At 28.8% G+C, this 22038-nt stretch overlaps 1 protein-coding gene and 1 long non-coding RNA gene across 2 annotated transcripts; one reads left to right on the forward strand and one right to left on the reverse strand.

The window, feature by feature from the left end:
• Positions 1–936: 936 nt before the first annotated feature.
• LOC128193476 (uncharacterized) lies at positions 937–3085 on the reverse strand. Its single transcript, XR_008244723.1, has 3 exons — positions 2942–3085; positions 2713–2784; positions 937–1203 (listed from the first exon to the last, which is right to left on the reverse strand). It is a non-coding gene; the product is annotated as an uncharacterized LOC128193476 (long non-coding RNA).
• Positions 3086–13007: 9922 nt separating this feature from the next.
• LOC108344885 (gibberellin 20 oxidase 1) lies at positions 13008–14877 on the forward strand. Its single transcript, XM_017583418.2, has 3 exons — positions 13008–13743; positions 13854–14175; positions 14287–14877. Exons 1-3 carry the CDS (start codon positions 13175–13177, stop codon positions 14548–14550), a joined length of 1155 nt encoding a protein of 384 aa, XP_017438907.1. The 5' UTR covers positions 13008–13174; the 3' UTR covers positions 14551–14877.
• Positions 14878–22038: the final 7161 nt, after the last annotated feature.

Genomic DNA, 22038 nt, shown 5'->3' on the forward strand with positions numbered 1-22038 from the left:
GAAAAAGAAAATTACATTATTTGTTTTCCTTGCCTTTTTTATGAAAACTAAGAAACTATCTCACTCTCTTATTTGTCTTTTACTATGTAGAATTATTTGTGTGATTTTCATGGGTCACTTCACAAAAAGAAAAAAAAAAGCAAAGGCAATATCTTACTCTAATTTCTTTTATATCGATTTACTTTTAGTAAAGTTGGTTTAGTTAGAAAAAAAAGGATATCAATGGTCATGGATTTAATTTTTTTCAATTAATATTTAAAAGTTATAAGGTAAGTTTTATATATTTGATGTTTTTCTACTAACATAATACAAACTTTAACAAAGTTTGATTTGAAAATATTATATGATTATGTAATAAGACGAATGTGGAATTCATAATAAAAAAAATTGGATATCTTTAAAAGATTAAAATAAGTTATTTTTCAATTAAAGTATAATACTACACATTACACATGTAAATTTAAGAAAACTAAAAATTTCAATAATTTAAATGTCAACTTAATGTCTACATCAGTATTTTTATGAAATATTATATGTTACGTTGAAAATAAAAAATAGTAAAATCTTATCATTAAAACGAGTGTCACAGATCACTTATTCTTTTTTAAACACTTATTCACATTATTTAACATGCATAAACAGTTTCACGAGTGTCTAAACTTTGTACCATCATCGATACTTTTGCAATCATAATTTTATTATCTGTAGATGATATATATATATATATATATATTATTTTATTTTTCTTCATTTGAAAAAAGTATTTGATTTCAACTTTTTCAAAGTATTTGTATCCTGTTTCTGTAATTTGAAAATACTATAATTATATTTTTTGACAATTTATAATTACCAATACCATTAATTATAATTACGTTGAGAATAAAAGTGTGACATCCCAAATATATAATAACCACAATTATATAATATAGGCCTCAACATTCAAATAAAGAGAACAGTTAGAGTATGACTTGCAATTAAGTACGAAATTACAGTCATTCAAAATATAATATATAGTTTTAAACTCAGACAGTTTTGAGTATTTAACATCCAAGAGTTTAGATATCTAAATCCTACGCAGACTGTGCAACAACATCATTCTCCTCCAGCTCTTGCTCCAGAGGTATTTCCTCATCATTCTCCTCCAGCTCTTGCTCTAGAGGTATTTCCTCAACCCCATCTGCTCCCATCAAAGTGGATGATCATCTCAAAAAAAACATACACAAACAGCACACAACACAGAAGCAAGGGTGAGCTAGATAAACAGGCAGTAATCATATTGTTCAATAAATTAATAATCATCATGCTTGGTATATATAAAACGGTTAATACATAACACATTAAACCATGACTCTAACACTCAACACGACTCATCCGGATTAGTATAACTATCGAACTATTGGTCGTCTTTGCACTTGCGTAGTTCAGCTGGCACTCCCCAACACTATGCAAGGTAAATCCCTCAATCTGTCTATGTCTAAACTCTAAAACTATAGACGAGGACCTCCCTCTACTCTCACCACTTACACTGCTCTCCTCTATCTGAGTATGAACAGTGCTTCGAGTGTAGGGATAGACATACCAGTTCAAAGCTCCATACAGTTATACAGAACAACATCAACACCCCACACATCACTTTCAATCATCTCACCCTGAGATGTCCACTTCATACTCAATTACATCATTGTAGTTCACATTCATATGTTTTACAACCACTCAACAACACCATACATACATCTTGGCAGTCAAACAACATCAATCAATCCAAACAAAAGAAGAAAAATGAGTGAGATCCCCTCCATGCATCAGTTTACGTTCATATATATATATATATATATATATATATATATATATATATATATATATATATATATATATATATATATATATATATATATATATATATATATTATGATAACAATTTATATCATACGTTTCATATGTTAATATAATATATATCATGCTTTCCTAACTTATATTTCCATAACATTTAATAATATACATACATATATATATTATGATAACAATTTATATCATACGTTTCATATGTTAATAATATATATATATATATATATATATATATATATATATATATATATATATATATATATATATCATGGTTCTTATTTGGTAAACTAGTTGTCTAATTTTCATCATAGTAGAGATCTTATTTTCCCCCATTGGTCACCGGAAGCGCTAGCACATATGACTAGTCACAACGTACTGGACCAGGTCAGGGCTGCTCTATGATCAGGGATGTGCCAACTCAGGTTTTTAAGTCCCCTCTATCCTACCAAAGAAAGGCTTTTAAGAAGTTATGATTTAATTATCTAAGTTATTAAAACTGTCCTACAGTGTTCTAGACATCAAATACCCAATTATATATATTACCATTCCCCTCACAGTAACCTTAACCTTAAACAGTACCTGCCTATATACATGTTATCACAGAGCCCTTACTCTGAACCCTCCAACCAGGACAATTTCAACCAAAACAGATTAATTTCAACAGAGACACTTACAAACATAATTGCCACATGTTCCAGTTCAACACCAAAGCATAAATTATTTAAGCACAATTTCACAGTCTCAGTTATAATTATCCAATAAAAATTAACATCGTATAACAGCTTCACAAGAACACACCAGTTCAACATTCCACCTGCATATATTTGTATAAAATAAATTCATACAAAAATAATTAGCTCCCCTTACCTCAGAGTCGAATTACAAGCTCACAGGAACTCTCCTTTACGGTGTCTCACCAAATGAGAACTCAACCAAACCCTATAAATCGCCAAGGGGTGACAGTAACAGCTCTTAGAGCTTGATTTAACAAACAAAAAAAATAAAATAAAAACAAAACCCCCTAGTAACATACAACCAGTAGCATTGCATGTTCTAGGTTTGAGATTGGAGACAGAGAAGGGAAAAGTTGACTCACCGGTCCAATCGAAAATGCGATTGGTTCAAAAGGAAGCCTTCGGTGAGATGAACGTCTGAGCACCCTCCAACTCAAGATTGAAAGGTTCAAAGAGTTGAAAATTTAGAGAGAAGGCAGAGAGAGTTAGGGCTTGAAATTTTTTAGAGAGAAAGTCAAAAAATTAGAATCTATTGAGTTGTTTCCTAAGGTCAGATTGACTTAGAGAGATGGGCCAACTGTCCCACATAGGGCCCAATAACCCTTTTTACCTTAATTAAATTTTTACCTCCATTTACTTTTTAATGTAAAAAAAAAATATAATACTATTTTATTTGGGTCTTCACAAAAAGTGGAGTATTTTGAAATTAAAGTGATAAAAATAGGTCAAAATTATTTTGAAGGATTAAAGTGAATTTGAAATTTTTTTACGGACATAAATTTTTTTTTTACTTTTTTATATTTATTCCTATTCTTGTTACTTTCATGCTATTCATCTTTTGCTATCATGATTATTTTCATTTATATTAATTATTTTCATTTACATATATTTTTTCTTCTTCCAAAAGTCAACTACACATGATTCAGTCGTGTGGTTGACTTGGACCTTATGGCGTGCGGCAGAATGCAATACATGCCTCAAAGATTATCATGACAAGTGATTTATTAATTGAATCTTAGAAGGAGCAATATTTTTTTTTTTGGAAGACCAATATTCAGATAGCGTGATTAATTAAGATCTAATGAAATATAATTATTATGGTCGGTGAGCCTTTTGTTTCAATAAAAGTTCACCAATTAATTTATGCCCTTTTAAATTTGTGTGAAAATATACAAATACTATTTTCGAATATATTTTTTTAATATTCTTTTTTTGGCTATTTATAAACAAAACCTTAAAAGAAAAATATCATCATCATCATTTTGTTTAGAATCTGAAAATTCTTCGCATACTAGTTAGTGACATTGTTGTAGCAAGTAGGAGGTAGATTATTTGTTTTTTTTTTCACTAAAACCAATTAATATTTTTCCTTTTAAGAATACATAACTAAAAATCGATTTGATGTGGCATTATAATTTATAACTAAGTATATCATAGATTCCATGATCTAATATATGACCCACTCTAAAATGGTGGAACATGTGGCCAAAAATATAAAAGAAAAAAAAAACTATCTTTCTAGTGGAAAGTGAAATAACATGAATCATATTGTTTTCCAAATCGCACTCATTTTCTATTTGTTATAGTAAAACCCAACATTATTTGTTATGCATGTTAACATCTAATCTTAATGGAGTGCTTAAAATTGCATCTTCTAAAATTTCTAATGGAAGTGTTTGTTCATCCTTAATTACCCCTTTAGTGCATTATAAACGAGATGGACTTTTTTTAGCATTATCATCAATAAATTATCAAAAACGTTCTTGAAAAAGTTATCATCTTCAATATTGAAGATTCTATCCTACGCTTACACAAAAGTTTACAAAAACTGAATATACTCAATAAGTTAAATAGTACAAATGTGTATTAAAAATCCATGAAGTTAAATCTAATAAGAACAAAGTAAAATAGTTATCATTTATAAAGAATTATAAATTCATGACAAGTTTAATTGAAAGAATTATGTCTTACAAATTAAAGAATTATGTCTTAAACTCATCACAAAGTTTAATTTAAAGAATTATATGTGTTACAAATTATCCATAAGAAAAAAAAATACTTGAAACATCATAAATAATCTTAAACACCCAATTATGATGGACAATAAATCGGATTATGTACAATAGTGTCTATTTATTATATGTTTCGTTATAAAAAAATATCCTATTACTTGTTATGTATTCATAAAAATATATTTGCTATTTTTTTTATACTTGTTGGTATCATAGATACCTATAAATATTTTCATATTTTTTAAATTTTAAATAAAACCATTTAAAAAAAATCTTTAAAATATGAATTTAAATAAATGATAATAATTTTTAAGTAGAATTCAAATCAAATTATCTAATAAAAAAATTAATGCAAATAAATTTTGTTTACTAAAAAGTAAATTTATGAGTTGTGTCAATATATAAAATTTTAAAAAATTAATTCCAATTTAATAGGTTAAAAAAATTGAAATATATGAAGTCAAATTTTAAATATTCTTTTATGATTAATATTTCTTTAAATAATTCTTTTAATTTGATCCCTTTAATTTAAAAAAAAATACTTAAACAAAATTTATTAATAATTATTAGCAAGTGTATAATTAAATATATATATATATATATATATATATATATATATATATATATATATATAATGTTCATTTAGCATATATCAGCATGTACAAATTGTTTTCATCATCATTGTCTACTACCTCGAGATTAGAATTTTTTATTGTTGAGATTTTAACCTACCATATCACATGCTATCATACTCTCCTTAATTTTTACTATTAATTAATAGGTGTCAATTATTGTGATTAAATATTTTGAAAATCCTACGTAAATTAGAAATAATATCAAATTATAATACATAAATAAAGATAAATGTTATTTTATTGAACTAATCTTATTGAACTATAGTTTTATGAAATGTAAAATCACTTCAGAAACAAAAACTAAAAAAAAAAGTAAATTATGAACAAGTCTTAAAGTAAAAAGGTGTTAAGAATGTTAAACTGTATATACTTCTCTTTGTATCTTCATAAATTTTATTTATCTCGACTCGTTATTATTTTGAAATTATTAAGTGATGTACTTTGATTTTGACTAATTATAAGACCAGTCTTTATTAAATATTTTTAGGTTTTTAAATTAAAAACATTTTCTAATTTTAATAATTTTCCGAAGAGATGAGTAAAAGGTGATCAATATCATTAAAAAATTTGACATGAGAAATTTGGTTGAATTAAAGCTTACACTAACATTTGATTTGACTACATTTAAATTAAACAATCAGTAATTCAGTAACCCATAGTTAATCACTCTTAATCTCCTTTGTATTTTTACGTATTAGTATATTGTATCTATACTCTTTTGTCATGTAAATTTTTTGACACGGTTTTTCAATATACATATTCCATCTCGTAATTATTCTATTACTGTAAGCGTGCTTCATTTCATGCATTTTTTCAATGTACGAAATATTCAGACCAAGTTGGTTTATAGTTTGGTGAAATAGATTCTCTTGGTTGATTTTGTTGATTATGATTAGCCAAATTAAAGGTAAGTATGTGTTTCACATTACCCGATTTTAAGGAGTCTGTAAACATGAATCGGTCATGTGTCAAACATAGGATGCACTACCAAAACACTCTTTCAACTCATATCATTCATGCAATCGTTGACCATACAACGTGTTCATTATGAATCATATATTCATCAAATATTTTTTAACTTTTTAATCTTTAACTTTTTTTTTTACTACTCATATATTATTATCAAGACACAAATTAGTCATATCTAAAATCATTAAATTCGAAAGATAATAATATATGTTAATAATATATATATATATATATATATATATATATATATATATATATATATATATAATATCCTCTTTAAAATGAAAGAACAAAAAGCCAAATGTACTTTCAGAAAGTTCGAATTTGCTAATATTAAAAAAAAAATTATCTTGTAAAACTTAATTCAGGTTAGAATTGGATGAGTTTTTCTATGAGAATTTTATGAGATAAAGATAAATGTTTCGGTTTATAGAGTCAAAGTTAAATCTTCTTATAAAAAACATCTTCTAACTTCAAGCTTAAATTGCAATTTGGTCTTTAATTTTTCTTGCATTGTTTGATACAACTAGATGTTATTTGCAGAAGACCTTTCAACACTAAAATTAGTGTTTGTTTGAACAATTTGATAATAAATGCGCAATAAAAAATAATTAATTACCTGAATATCAAACCTATATTTATTTATAAACTTTCTTGATGGGCTTTTGATTAGGACTATCCAATTGCGACCCATACACCAATAACCTGATTTAGGATTAACTTAATTACTCTTGATAGTTAATTTTGTTTGTGGTATGACTGATCAGTTTATTGATCATCTCGTTGCTGGATGGTCACTCACTCGGTCTATGACTGACCGAACGGTCATACAGTATAATAATAAAAGATAAAATTTTATATATTGAAAAATGCACTTCAAACTTAATTCAAATTGATATAAAATCTTTAATATAGTTATTCAAATTAAAGATAAAAGTTTTTAAATCAGAAATGAAATATTTGTAAGTGATTTTATAACCGTGTAAACATATTTACCCCATTTTTGGTGTCAGGATAAAACATGTATGAGAACGTACGCATGCATAATTATTAAAGCTGGGGTACACATTAATTTGAAAGGATTTTGGTGAATTATGGTACCAAACGAAGTTGGAATATGTGGATACCAACGTTCTTCAAAATCCTCCTTGTCTTGCCAATAGTCTCTTATGATGTCTTTACCTTCATCAAAACATTTAAGGTTCTTTGTCATACTCCAAACCCAACACACTCTTCTCTCATTTCTCGAATTTTTCACACATCACATTTTCACTTCTTTTTTTTTTACTAAAATAGCGCATTTTTGCTGTTTTATTTACTACAAATTCTGAACTAACAATTTAAAAGAGTGTGCTATGGTAAACAAAACGTACACTAAGATATTTTGGTGAGAAAAACAAAAGGTGAAGGTGTGCTATGTGCGTGAAAATTTTCTCATATCTCAGCCTCCACTGACAAATCTTGGAACTTACTTCTTTCTACACTAAAATCACTTTTCTATGGATCAATCCTCTCCTACCACTCCTATCTCCACTCCTCTCCGCCACTATGTAAACCGTTGGATGGGATATCATCAACTGAAATAAATGGTTAAGATTAAGGATCAAACTTTCAAGAAAAATGTTTTCTCCAGAGTGAAATAAGTGGTTAAGATTAAAGATGACAGTCTCGAGAAAAAAATTCTGTCCAAAAAAATATAATATAATATCGAGCGTTTAACGTCTTAAAAAGATGAGAAGTATGTTTGACTATTTAAAACAAACGATATCAAGCGTTTCAAATTTTAAAAAAAAAAAATATGTTTTCATTCCTTAGAAATATTTTAAAATTCAATTTTAACTTTGATTTAAAGGACAGTTTTTACTTTTCAAACTTTCATTCATAATTGAAATTTTTCTTTTTTGTTAATTTAGATATGCTTTGGTTAAAACTTAAAAAAATATAATAAATGTAGTTCTTATAACTTAAGTGATGAAATTATTTTGACGTATCAAATAATATTTTAAACCGATATTTGATCTGTTTAATTATTTAACATGTTTTAATTTAAATATTAATGGAAAATATCGTTTAATACCTAAAAGTAATTAACATTAAATTTAAAAGATTATATTTATTTTTAAAATTTAAAAACTAAAATATATCAAAGTTCAGAGAAAACATTATCAAAATTTTAGAAAAAAACAAATTCTAATTTTAAATTTAAGGACTGCAAATGTATTTTAAAAAACTAATTTTATTATTCGCTCTTAAAACTGGCACCTTTGATCCCAACCATTAGTTTGATCCAACGGTATACAAATATGCTTCAGAAGACCGGAGAATAAAAAGGTAGGAGAAGATCCGGTTCCCATATCTCCACCTCTCAATTTTTTTACCGTATTTTACAAACGGACCAAAATCCAAGAGAAAATCTTAAGCAGATAAAATATATTGTTTTTTTGTGGGTTTGATTCCCGTACACTATTCATATACATACAGTAAGTTTCTATGTTGTAATATGTAGTTTATTCTAAAAAGCTATTCAGAAAAAAATATTAAAAATATGTTGAAAACAATTTACGATTAAGTGCTTATTTTGGCTTATTCCCCACTTGCAAAACACGTTAAATGGAATCCTTGTCTCACTGTGAATCCATGTTTATTGTGCTGCAATGTGAATACAAACATATTCTATATTATAAGGTATTCTTCAACAATTATAAATTCTCATGATATAAAATACGTTCAAATTTATTATAAATAAATACTCGCATTTAAGAAGTTTGAGTCTTCAAGCTAAAATGAAAGAAGTATAATTACTCAGCTTTGTAAATCGAGAGACTTCTCATGTTTCGTATCTTAAAGAAAAACCCGATTCTTCCTAAGTTTTGAAATATGCATGCTTCTGTCGACATTCTCCATCTTTCTCCACCCTCTAACATTTCCTACTTTTATAATTTCATTAGGGTTATATCGTCGACATAATTAATCACCTTTACCCTTCAATTATTCAATATATGATACATATTATATAATTTATGTTTCAGGTATAGAGTAGAGTATTTCTACAAAATATACATTCACACTTTACTCCAAACTTATTTAGGTAATTTTAGATGTTTTTAGTCAAAGTCATTCCTCCATTGTATTCTAAACTGTCCGGAATATCCGTCAAAGACACTCTTATGCTTAAGTCAGTAATTAATCCGATCGATTGTTGAAACAAAGTCTTAAATTCATAATAAATGCAATTACTTACCTTTTTACCTTTGACATCTATTTATAGTTTTTAAGATGAGCCTAGGATTACTGAAACCCCAATTACGATCCAATTCTGACTTATTACTTACTAAGTAGCACTTATCCATAATCTTGGTTTACAGTAGTTTTTAGAGATGTTTATCGCTAAGGGCGTCCGTTTGATCTCTAGTTATGTCCGATCGAGCGGTTCTCATATTATTCATCTGGATTTTATGGGTTTAAGCATAAGTGACCAATTATGTCCGATCAAACGGTCTTTTCTATTCACTTTTAATCTTATGACCGTCTGACCATACAATACAGTATATACACTATTATATTTTAGTTTATTTAATTTAATATGCATAAGTATGTTAATAATGGAAAGAAAGTTGTCCAATAGGTGAATATATGATAGATTCAAAGCGTAAATGATTTGATAAAATATTTAGAATGGTTTGATTGGAAACTCAGCCAAAGTTGAAGGGAAAGCTACCCACCACACCGACTCGTGTTGTGTGACATGAAGTCCTATAACTCTATATTCGTCATTTTGTTCTTTTGTAATCTTTGGTTGATACCAACACAACCATTTCTCTAAATGTCTTTACTCTCATATTGATACTATTTTCCCCCCATTTTTGGTACGTAGCTACCCATTTTCCAATTGCTTCCCTCCAAAAGCTGCCTCTTCATAACTTTTGTCACAACATGTAATGTCCATTTTGTAAGTACTTCTATGTTTTTAATGCCTTTTTTTATTCATTTTTCACCCCACTTTAACTCTTTTTTACCCTCTTTCTCATATTCATTCCATTTCTCAGATATTTTATTGGCATGGTGATGGAGAAAAATGGTATTGAGAGACTAGAACAAGACTTTTGTAGTTTCTTCTGCTTTTGCCTTTCATAATTTGCATTAACTTCTTAATGCTTTTTTCCCGTAAAGTGATTGAAAGAGCCTTTTTAACAAACCGACTTTGAGTTGGGGGTTATGATGGTCGAGTGTTTGTTTGAATTTAAGCATTTGAAAACAAAAATTATTATAACTTCAAAGTTAATTATAGTTTAGGTGAATTTTATCTTTATATAATGTTGAAGATTCTACCTTAATTAATTAGAGATAATGTAATTTTTCAATCTTATAAATCTTGTCTTTTGGGTTTATCATATTCTCATTATTAAACTAACGTCAAATCATTATTGATAAAGTATTTTCAGTATATAAGTGTATCTAAACTTCATCCTTTAATTTAGTTTTATATGATTTAATTAAATTTAAAATTTAATTTTTAATAAATAATAAAAAATGTTAAATATATCAAAATGAATTTAGTAAAACTAAAAATTACTTTCAATGTTTTGTATGAAATTCCAACACACCTAGACTTGTAAAGAAACAATATTAATAGTTAAGTTGTATTATATGTTAAATTTCTTAGTTGATATCTTTTATATTTTTATTTTATTTTCAGTCAAATTCTTTACTTATTTGATACTCATTGAAGTGAAAGGAGTGTTATATATATATATATATATATATATATATATATATATATATATATATATATATATATATATATTGTTTAAATGTAACTTAAAGAACACCTAAAGCGTGTTTAATGGAACTCATCCCTTCATTGATAAGTGAAGCATGTAAGATGAAGTATTATTGAAAAGAAAAAGGTAAAAAAAAAATTAATGAAAAGGTGTTGTTTAGGTAAGAAGAAGTATGATTTTGTTTGTTATTATTAACTATATTTATTATTTTTATTTATTATAATAATACGATATAAATAGACATAGTGGTGTTAAACAAAAAAAATTAAGGATATCACATCAAATAAAACATATACATTTTTTAAAATATATATAAATAATAAGTATAAATATTTTACTATGTATATCATAATCCAAACAAATATAAAAAAAGTAATTTGTTTATCATGTATAATTACTACAATCCACCCTACCCTTTGATCTCTAATTATGAACACAAAAACGTACATGGTTAAAGTAAAATTTCACACAAGAGTATCACATAATCGTTTCTTGAGCATTTCAATTAATTAAATCTAATCATCATTTTATTCTTCATAATCATTATCCTTCGTGCTCTGTGGAGGATGATATTAGCATTACTCTATCAGTATGAAGTAAAAAAGGCCAAAAAGTCATTGGGAAACGCTTTTCTGCTCCGTCACAAAAGACAAATACCATTACAATTTGGACCATTAATTAATTAGGAAAGCTTAATTAAAAATAGTATTTTTTTTTCTGTCTTAAATATAACAAAAATAAGTAATTCTACAATGGTTAAAAATGTGACTTAAATTTATTAAATTTTTAACTTCACAAAAAAAAAAAACCTTTTTAATTATTCTTTTTTAAAAGTCTTGAGCCTTAAAAACCTATTTCCTTTCTTTTCTTCTTCTTTTCTTTTATTCCTCTCTACTTTTTTTTGTCTTATTCTTTTTTCTTTATCGTTTTTTTCTTTCAAAATTTCATCTCTGCCTTTCTCTACCGATTTCTTTTTATCCCAATTATCATTTTTTTTTCAAAATCAAAAATCAAATTATATAGTGTATTAACTAACAAGTCCATGATCATTTTATTTGGAATAAATTTCAATTTAGAGTAAATTTAATCTTCTTTTTCATTTTATTTTCTAGTTAAGTTAGTTAATTGATATTGTTTGATTATGTTGTCTAGTTTTAAAGGATTTGGTAATTTTTTTTCAACTTTTTGTAGTCATGATTTGTTATGTTATTAATTCAGTTACTATTATTTATGTTGATTTGAATTTGTTTGGATTCTTAATAGAATAAATTTTAAGAATAGGAAAGGGAATACGACAATTGTTTTTTATTATATGGATTTTCAATATTTTTAAAACCTTCATTTTTTTTTTTGGACTTTAACTATTTTTAAATAAAAAAGAAATGACGAGAAATGAAACCATTCAAATTACATCCGTATGAATAATAAATGTGTCATTTTTAAGGTTTGAAGTTTTTAGGAGTATTGTCTCTAAGGAGATAACAAGTGTCACAAAATTCTCTTCTTGACATTGAAAAACATTTTAAAAAAATGATTAGATAAATTCTTTTAAGCTTGATTTCAATGAAATATCAAGGAAAAAAAATGTGAGGAAGTACATTATAGTGTCAAATATTGTTTCAAAACTTAAAGGCACTAAAGTTTGATGTGTCAAAAAATTTGTTCATACATTAAATATGGATTTATCTTTTTTTTTCACAATTTGGTCAATATCTTATAAGTGTGAATCTTAAAAAAAAACACAGATTTCTCTTTTAATTTTATTCATTTAAATAAAGACTAATTTTATTATTTTTGTTTCTTATAATAACTGACAGTTGTTAGATGCTAATCTCTGTTCATAGTAAATACTGTAAAAAAAAAAAAAGAGATGATTGCATAATGCATTAGAAAAAGTGGGCTAGAAAATATATTCCTAACATATATTTCATTATTTTAAAAGGATAAAAGATAAAAAAATATGTGTGAGAATACGAAAATATATTCCCTTTTTTGAAAGAGAGAGAGAAGCTGTGCCTATATAATGCTGAATCCCTCTCTGTTTTCTCCAATAAGGGGCCTTGGCTTTTCCTTCATCCTCTCTCTTGAACTTATTCATTTCTCTCTCACTCTCTGTTTTTCCTCTGTTTCTCTCAAACCATACCTTTTATTATTCCCATTATTTTAGTATTAGAAACTAGTTTTGCATTGTTAATACAATGGCTATAGACTGCATAACAAATATACAAACCATGTCTCAGCCACAAAAGCAGCAGCAGCAGCAGCAAGACCACAAAGAAGATGAAACTCCATTGGTTTTTGATGCCTCACTTCTAAGGCACCAACTGGACCTACCAAAGCAATTCATTTGGCCTGATGAGGAGAAGCCATGCATGAATGTGCCTGAGCTTGCTGTCCCTCTCATTGACCTGAGGGGATTCCTCTCTGGTGACCCTGTTGCCACAATGGAAGCTGCAAGAATGGTTGGTGAAGCATGCCAAAAGCATGGTTTCTTTCTGGTAGTCAACCATGGGATTGATGCCAACTTAATCTCTCATGCTCACAGCTACATGGATGACTTCTTTGAGGTTCCCCTGCCTCAGAAACAGAGAGCTCAGAGGAAAACAGGGGAACACTGTGGCTATGCCAGTAGCTTCACTGGCAGATTCTCTTCCAAGCTTCCATGGAAAGAGACACTCTCTTTTCAGTACTCAGCTGAGGAGAAATCATCCACTATTGTCAAAGACTACTTGTGCAACACATTGGGCCAGGAGTTTGAGCAATTTGGGTAAGTTGGTGACCAAAAGCATTTCAACATTTTTTTTTTCTTTGGTTGGCAAAGACATCATTTCCTTTGACTCTGTGATGAAACTGTGTGTGTTTTCCATTGTAAAACAGGAGGGTTTACCAGGACTATTGTGATGGCATGAGTAATCTTTCTTTGGGGATAATGGAACTTTTGGGAATGAGTCTTGGAGTTGGAAAAGCATATTTCAGACAGTTCTTTGAAGAGAACAATTCAATAATGAGGCTGAATTACTACCCTCCTTGTCAAAAACCTGACCTGACTTTGGGCACAGGACCTCACTGTGACCCAACATCTTTGACCATTCTTCACCAGGACCAAGTGGGAGGCCTCCAAGTTTTTGTTGACAATGAGTGGCATTCCATTAGCCCAAATTTCAATGCTTTTGTTGTCAACATAGGTGACACCTTCATGGTATGTTTGGTCTCTCTTTGAATGCACCAATGGATGAGCTTCAAGTGTGGTCAAAGACTTGTTGTGTGATGTTGTTCTTATTCAATCTTGTTTCACTTTCTTTTTATGTAGGCTCTCTCCAATGGGAGGTACAAGAGTTGCTTGCATAGGGCAGTGGTGAACAGCAAGACAACAAGAAAATCTCTTGCTTTCTTTTTGTGTCCAAAAAGTGATAAGGTGGTGAGTCCACCAAGTGAATTGGTGGATGACTTGACCCCAAGGATGTACCCAGATTTTACATGGCCTATGCTGCTAGAGTTTACTCAGAAACACTACAGAGCTGACATGAAAACCCTTGAGGCATTCACCAACTGGCTTCAACACAAAAGGACCTGAAATCTCAAGCACATCAATGCCTTATTATTTATTAGCCTTTGATATTCCCATATGAAAAATCAATAGTGACATGTGCCAAGTGGAACTGTATTTGATGGCGGAAAGCACTTCAAGGAAAAGGGCAGCAGCAAAAAGGCACTGAGAATGAAAAATCAGAAGAAAATTCATCTTTTCTTCATGTTTTGAGTGTTGCACACCTGTGATAAGTGATTAGTAGTAATGAACAAAACGAGGGATATATAATATTTATAAGGAATCCATAAGAAACAATTCGCCAGCTAATTTTGTAATTTTTCTTTGGTGATATAGAAAAGCTTTATTATTAAACTTCCAACGTTTCTTTTCTCTTCAAGTGCATCACCATTCACCACCACATATGATATGATAACAAACCCAAATAAACTTTCTTTATGGCATTATCAGAAAGACTTGATATTCTGTCAAATCCCAGTAACTCTCCATGCAGAGATGCTACACTCACTTTTTCTTCATTCCTTCATCAATCTTGTATTATGTCTCTTGCACCATTAAATAACAGCAACAATAATAACATTTAATGGTCTATGATTCGTTAGATTATGCAGAATTCAGTACATGTAGATTATACAGCAATATATAAGCTTCTTAAGCTAAATTCAAGCTTATGCATTGATTTTGCAGGATGATAAGCAGTAAACCAATTTCCATATATAATTCTTGAGCAAAAGGAAGGGAAATAACTGAGATTCCGCATTTTAGAAGGTGTTTTTTGACTGATTCGAAGAAAACGAAGGTTAACACCTAATGAATCCAAAAGGGTACTTAAATTAATGAAGAGGATGGCATGAGAAGTGAGAACTGCTATGGCATAAAGCAATAATCTTTGTTTATGTTGAAGGTCTTAGGAGTTGGAAGTATGTGAGAGAAAGGTTAAAAAGGAGGAAATAGATCCAATAAAAGATGTGGCCCACAATTTGAATGATTCGGAGGAATAGGGAGCTAAAATCCATTGAGGATTGGCATAGATCTCATTTGCAATTTCTGCAACTTCAAGCACTTGTTTTTTGGTTTTATTATCCTGATTTTTCATACCTGGAAATTTGGAGGGTTCTGTAATTTAGAATGCAAGCCAACGCTCACTACAATCCTCCCAGCACCTGTCTTGAGATGCTGCAACATTCTCCTCACGATACTTTAATCATTGCCCTTAAAAATTATATTAAATCACTATGTAAAATACAAACAAACAAACATCATCTCCAAAAGGATCTCTCTCATCTCCCACCATCACCTTTCTCTAATTCAACTTCTACTTTTTCTAAAATTTCATACCCCTTTTTTATGACTTCAAATAGAGACATGTAAAACTTTACTCTTTTCAATAAACCCTTCTAAAGATTCATCATTTCCAAAATATTAAGCACATTTTTATGCCCCTTTTTTTTAATGTTATTTTAAAAATTGGTTATTTCAAAAATCTTATTTTAAATTTAAACAAATTGGCAGATATATATATATATATATATATATATATATATATATATATATAAATGTAAGATATTGAAAAAATATAAAATATGTTGATAATTAGTTTTATGTTTCAGTTGCTAATTTTATCGAAACATTTGATTCATTGACACATACCTGTAAATGACAGTTTGAAGGGTTGTAACAACATATGAGAATGTGACATAAATCTATGTATCTATCCATCCAAGAATGTCAACATGTTCTTTAAAGGTTACATTCATCTTTTTTCATTTTGACACCATAAAACACCAAACATTGAAGAAAATGACATGTCATACGAAAAAAAAGAAAGAAAATTATTACGATGAAGCAAATTGATTGTGAAATAATAAAATTATGAAAGAAAAGAGAGAGAGCGAGATACGAATTTACAAATCGACCCTTTTGTAGATTGAGTTTTAGTGTTTGGTTTATGGCTATGGAAAGGCACACAGCCGCCACAAGTAAGGACAATGACAGTCCCATTCCCGTACTCTCTTCCAAAAGGCCCGCATCACGTGGAAACCATCTGTTGTTTCTTCTGCCATCGCCTTCTAATCCAACTCTCTGCATTATATATGGTCATAAACAAATAAAACTTCACAAAATTTAAATTATGCAGAAAAAAAAAACAAAAAAAAAAAAACATTTGTGTATGATGCACAACAACTATGCTCTCTTGAAAAACGACATTTCTTAGGATTTCTGTCACAGATACCTCCTCTCCTCACCTATCTGTACCATTCTTGTTCTCTAGCTCCTTTCATGGTTCTTTTGTTTTCATCTTCATGTTCTCCTTTTTCTTCTTCTTTAAACAAATCATTAAACAAACTTACATACAAACCCTAACTTATTTATATCACCAAATATCACGTACTCGTATTAAAATAAAATCAATTTAAAACATTAAAGGGATGAAAAACTTATTTTATAATTTAATTTTGTGAGATTAAATTAACTATAAAATCTATTTTTTAATTCTATAAAACTAAACTCGCACCAACTTAATTGCTTGAGTGTTTATAGGGCATCCCTATAATCGGGTTTGCCACACCTTAACAATCCTTGCAGTGATAGAAATCCCACCATTAAAACGTGCATAACCCTATCCATCCCTACTGCACAAAACTTTGCCCATGCATGGTAAGCAAGGAACCCCACTCCCCTATGAGAAGAGGACAACCCTTCGCCAAGACCTAATGCCTCTCCCTTCTTTATTCTCATCATGACAATAAATGGACTCCATGATTAATTTAACTTTTAAAACAACATATCGAAGTTTAATGTGAATCTAAATTTTATATTAAATAAAAAAATTGAATATTATATAAAAATAAAGATTTATAAATTTATTATTTTAAAATTTTAATTGAAAACGATGACAATCATTTAAATAAAATGAGTTCATTTTTTTATTAGTGTTGTATTTTTCAATAATTTTCTAAATATTCATCGCATACCAACTTAATAAGATTACGTCATTTATTACATTCATTCTCTTCATTCAAAATGAGTATTGGAGAAGGTGTTAGGTGGAGTTAAAAGGATTTGGATTAAATTGTAGAAGCATTATTGGTTCATAGAAAATATGTAAATCTTGGTTTTGATAAGGACAAATCTTCTCCTAATTTAAATCCTGGTTTTGAAAAATGGTTGCTGCCATTTTCATTCAATTTTGTAACCTTTGAAGTGGCACAAAAATGGCAACAAGTGTCAATCTTATGCTCTAGCATCAATTTTATTACTTCCATAAATCCATGCCTTTTTCTTTTTATGTGTACTTAATTTTTATTATTAAATACAGAGAAGGACAAACTTTGCTCGTTTTCATTGGTAATCGTATATATTCTTATTTTTTGAAAGAAGATAACACACCAAAGTAAAAAAAGAAAAAGAAAAAAAGAAATCATATATCAGCAATAACAACTGTAATAGGATGCAATTTAAACTGCTCCTTGCAAAATGACAATCTCAATCTCATTGAATCTCAAAAATTTATCTTTATCTGCTAGCTAGAGCTCTAGGGATACTGCAATTTTTTTGCAGCAGTTGATTGAAATATATGTTTTTGTCCTATCTCATAATTTTCATTACTTGCAAACGACAAAATTTCAATAATTTTTGCATTGCCATCTAGCTATATATTAAATAAAGTATAGATTTCAGCATGGAAAATAGGAGTACCACTGCAACCTCCAACTACCCCTGTTGATTATATATAATAATTATATTTTAATTTGATTATATATTAGACACAACATGGGATAATTATTCTTTAATGCATAAGCCAACATCACTTGCAAGATTAGGTCACTCCTCTGTTGCTAAGTTGGCCATTTGAGCACCATTAGGACCACAAAATGACAAAAAAAATTCAAGCTTTTATCCCTACCAAAATAAAATAGTTAAAATCAGAATTGGTTTTATAATTTTTTGCTTGAAATCTCATTCCATAATTACGTGCCAGGATGTCCAACACCCATAACGGTTTAATCAAACGCACGAAATCTTATTTCTTCTATGGTTTTGTCGTTTCTTTTGTTAGATTGTGTTGAAGGAGAGTGAAATATGCAACACGAGAAAAAAAAAAAAAAAAAGAGGCAAAGATATAGATATGTTTGAAAGATATATATCGTGTGGGTGAGCTTGCGAGAATGGCTTCCATTCGTTGGTTTTGTTTCTTTTCTTGTTTTTAGGACAAATGAAAATTGACTACACGAAAAAGATACAACTACAATTACCTATCGCATGTTAAGCAAGGAACGTTTGAAGATATGCAAATTCAAATATCTACACATACAAAAATAAAATAAGATAGGTATCTCCAAGTATTTCATTTTTTTCTTTTTTATTTTTCAGTATGAACAAAATTAGAAACTAATTTAGAATTAATAATAATAAATAGTTAAAACCTTGATAATTTAGTGTCTAATTCACAAATTAATTATAATTTTGTATTTATAATAAAAAATATTTTAAATATGAATAACTTTTAGTTTATAAAATAATATTTAAATTCATCGATTATTATTTTATTAGAAATCTTAAAACATTAAATAGACTATACAGAAACAAATGTAATCCATTTCAGTTCCCATTGCTAAGTTCTTCTCAACCAATCAATTATAATACAGATTCAAAACTATTACCAAAGGTGTGTACATTTAGATAAGAACAATCATAAAATTGAGGTGGGAAAAGATGCATATATATTGTTATAATAAAACCGTGAATTTTTTTTATTTCAATTATTCAGGTTAATATTCTCTGTATGTGTTGTTGTTCTTTAAGTAATAACACGCACGTACACTTCTCGACAATTTTTCAAACTTTCGATACTTCTTCATCATGAAAACCTCAAGAGCAGTGTTTTTTTTTTCACAGCTCCATGTGCAAGATATAGATACATACATGAATCACTTCTAGAAGACAAGAAGTAATAAACTAACTACACTGTGTTTATACAGTGAATTTAGTCACAATGACAAAGTTGTTTGGTGTTGGTGACACACGTGATGTTCTACCCCAAACAATAGCTCGAAGTAGACGATAAGGTTTTGAGTAAAAACGAAGTTTTAGTTTGTTTCAATGCATGAAAAAAAATAATTATTTTTGTCTGTTGTTTTATGTACTTAAAAGGGTGATAGAATTAAAAGCATGGTCCATGGTTATTTGTGGATGATTATAATTGATATCATCAAGACAATGCCATGTTTAAGACACTTGTTAAACAAATCATAGAGTTCTTGATTAATACGCAGCTTGACCAGTTTGTCTGATGTTAGAAAAACTTGTGTCATTAACAACATTGTAGTGAGTTTTTAATTACTTGTGATGTGTATGCACTTTTGTTTGTGGGTGAAGTTGACAAAAATAGAAGTTGGAAGAAACTTTCAAGATGGTTGGTTCAGTGTAGAAGAACAATGCAAACATAAAATAAAGCATGTTTCACGTCTTAATATCTTTATCACTTTTTGGTGCTGTTTTTTCTTTTTTTTTTTTCTTTCCTTTGACTTACTTCCAAAACCCCTTACGTAATCCTTCAATGATGATATGCTTGAACGTGATTCACTTATTTTTAGTTATTTTTTTTAACACACTTGTTTGATGACATGAATTTTAAACCGAAATTAAGTGATTAATTATATGTTTATTAGATTAAATGTTGAATGCTCGAGATAAGTTTCATTGGGTTAATGGCTAGATTATATTTTTAATTCTTTTTTGTGTCATTGTTTTGTATTTGTTCATTCATATGTTATCCTTCTAAGAGAGTAAAAATGTTACGTAGCGAAGCTTACTCCATAGAAAAGCATTCGCATTTGTTTTGGGTCAAATCTGGCCCAAAATTAAAACAATACAGTCGATAGATTCTACTTTTGGCACCCCTTTTTCACTATTCCCGCCCCAGAAATGTGTTATTTCCATATAGAAACATGTTTCCGTTCATGTTTCGTATAATGTTTTTGTTGTTTGTTCTATGTTTCAAAATTAATTATTCTTATTTTAAAAGTGAATATTTTACGTCTATAAACTTTTAATGATTCATTAACATGTGGGTCTGACATGCATTTGAATAAATACAACGATCATCCTTTTATTTATTATTTGCAATCTAAATAATTGACATGTGAGACACAGTTGAATTTGTGCAATTTGGATTCTTGAGTTGGCATAATCTCAATCTTGTATTTTTATTGACAAAGGCTGTAATCACTCAGTTACATTATTTTCTTTTCCTAAGAACACAGATCCATTCTTTATTGTTGTATATTACAATGATCATTTTCACAACTTTTCTGGAAAAAGTCTCTTTGTCAATTTATGTTTTAAAAAATTATAATTATGTCCCATTACTCATAGAACATGTTTTTTTCTCTTGGATTCCTAACTAGACTAGTGTTGAGGTTCCATTATGTACAGAAACTTAATCGATCAATATAAGGAAAAAAAAAACAGATTCACACACCTTATACAAGCACAGCTTAGCCAAGTTGGTTCCATCTAAACATAAAGTTCAGTGGCGATACAAATAAGTCCACATACTCTTACATAGTAAAGTATGCATGTCAGTCCAAATAGATTCCTTCTTTCTGCACCCCATAATTTCTTTTTCTACCTTTTCTGAGATGTGAAAAAAAAGTTCAAATTACTCGTGAATATGAATATAAGTATAATCTGAAATATATTTACAAATTCATAAATACATTTTAGATTATAATAAATATAATAACACGTTGGATTATATAATTACTAAATTTTAGATAAAAAATGTATTTTTTACTAATCTCAAAGTAGGTTTACAAGGGAGAGACACCTTTATTTATAGACGAAGATGCCTCTAAAATAAACCAAAACCCTAAAATATTATCTTGCACCAAACCCTAAAGGAGAGTTTGACATGTGACACAACTTTTAAAAAAACTCTTCATTCCTAGAGTGTCACATAGAAAGTCACTTTAACAAAAAAAAAAATCATTAAAAAAATGACACATGACTACTATTTTTGTAAGAAAACTTTTCACTGAGAGCTTGTCATCTGGCCATTATGTTTCATGTGAGACACCCTCTACCAAGCTAGGATTACAAAACTAATCACCCAAGATTAGCTTAAATTAGGTGCAAATATTGTCCTACAACTTAAACAAGATTGTTTAAAAACCCTACATTACTTGACCCTCAATATCTAATAAGATTCTTCATTCAGGCAACGATTCAGAGTGTCGATATTATCCTTTTTTCCTCTTTTAGGTCCATCATGCGTGGTCCCGCATCTCATCTCGCCATAGGCAACTATTCAGAACATTGATGTTGCTCCTTTTCCTATTTTAGGTGCCTTGATTGAAAAATCTTGGATTTTTAGGGTTTTTCTTTCATGCTCATTCATAACTTCTGCAAGTGTCTCTTCTAGCATCTCTTCTTTGACCAATTCATATATGCATTTCTCATCCAGTGGCAAAAAGATTACTTTTGTTAGTTTATTTATAGTCATGGTGACAC

This window comes from Vigna angularis, chromosome 8 (assembly GCF_016808095.1).
Source record: "Vigna angularis cultivar LongXiaoDou No.4 chromosome 8, ASM1680809v1, whole genome shotgun sequence".
NCBI lineage: Eukaryota > Viridiplantae > Streptophyta > Magnoliopsida > Fabales > Fabaceae > Vigna > Vigna angularis.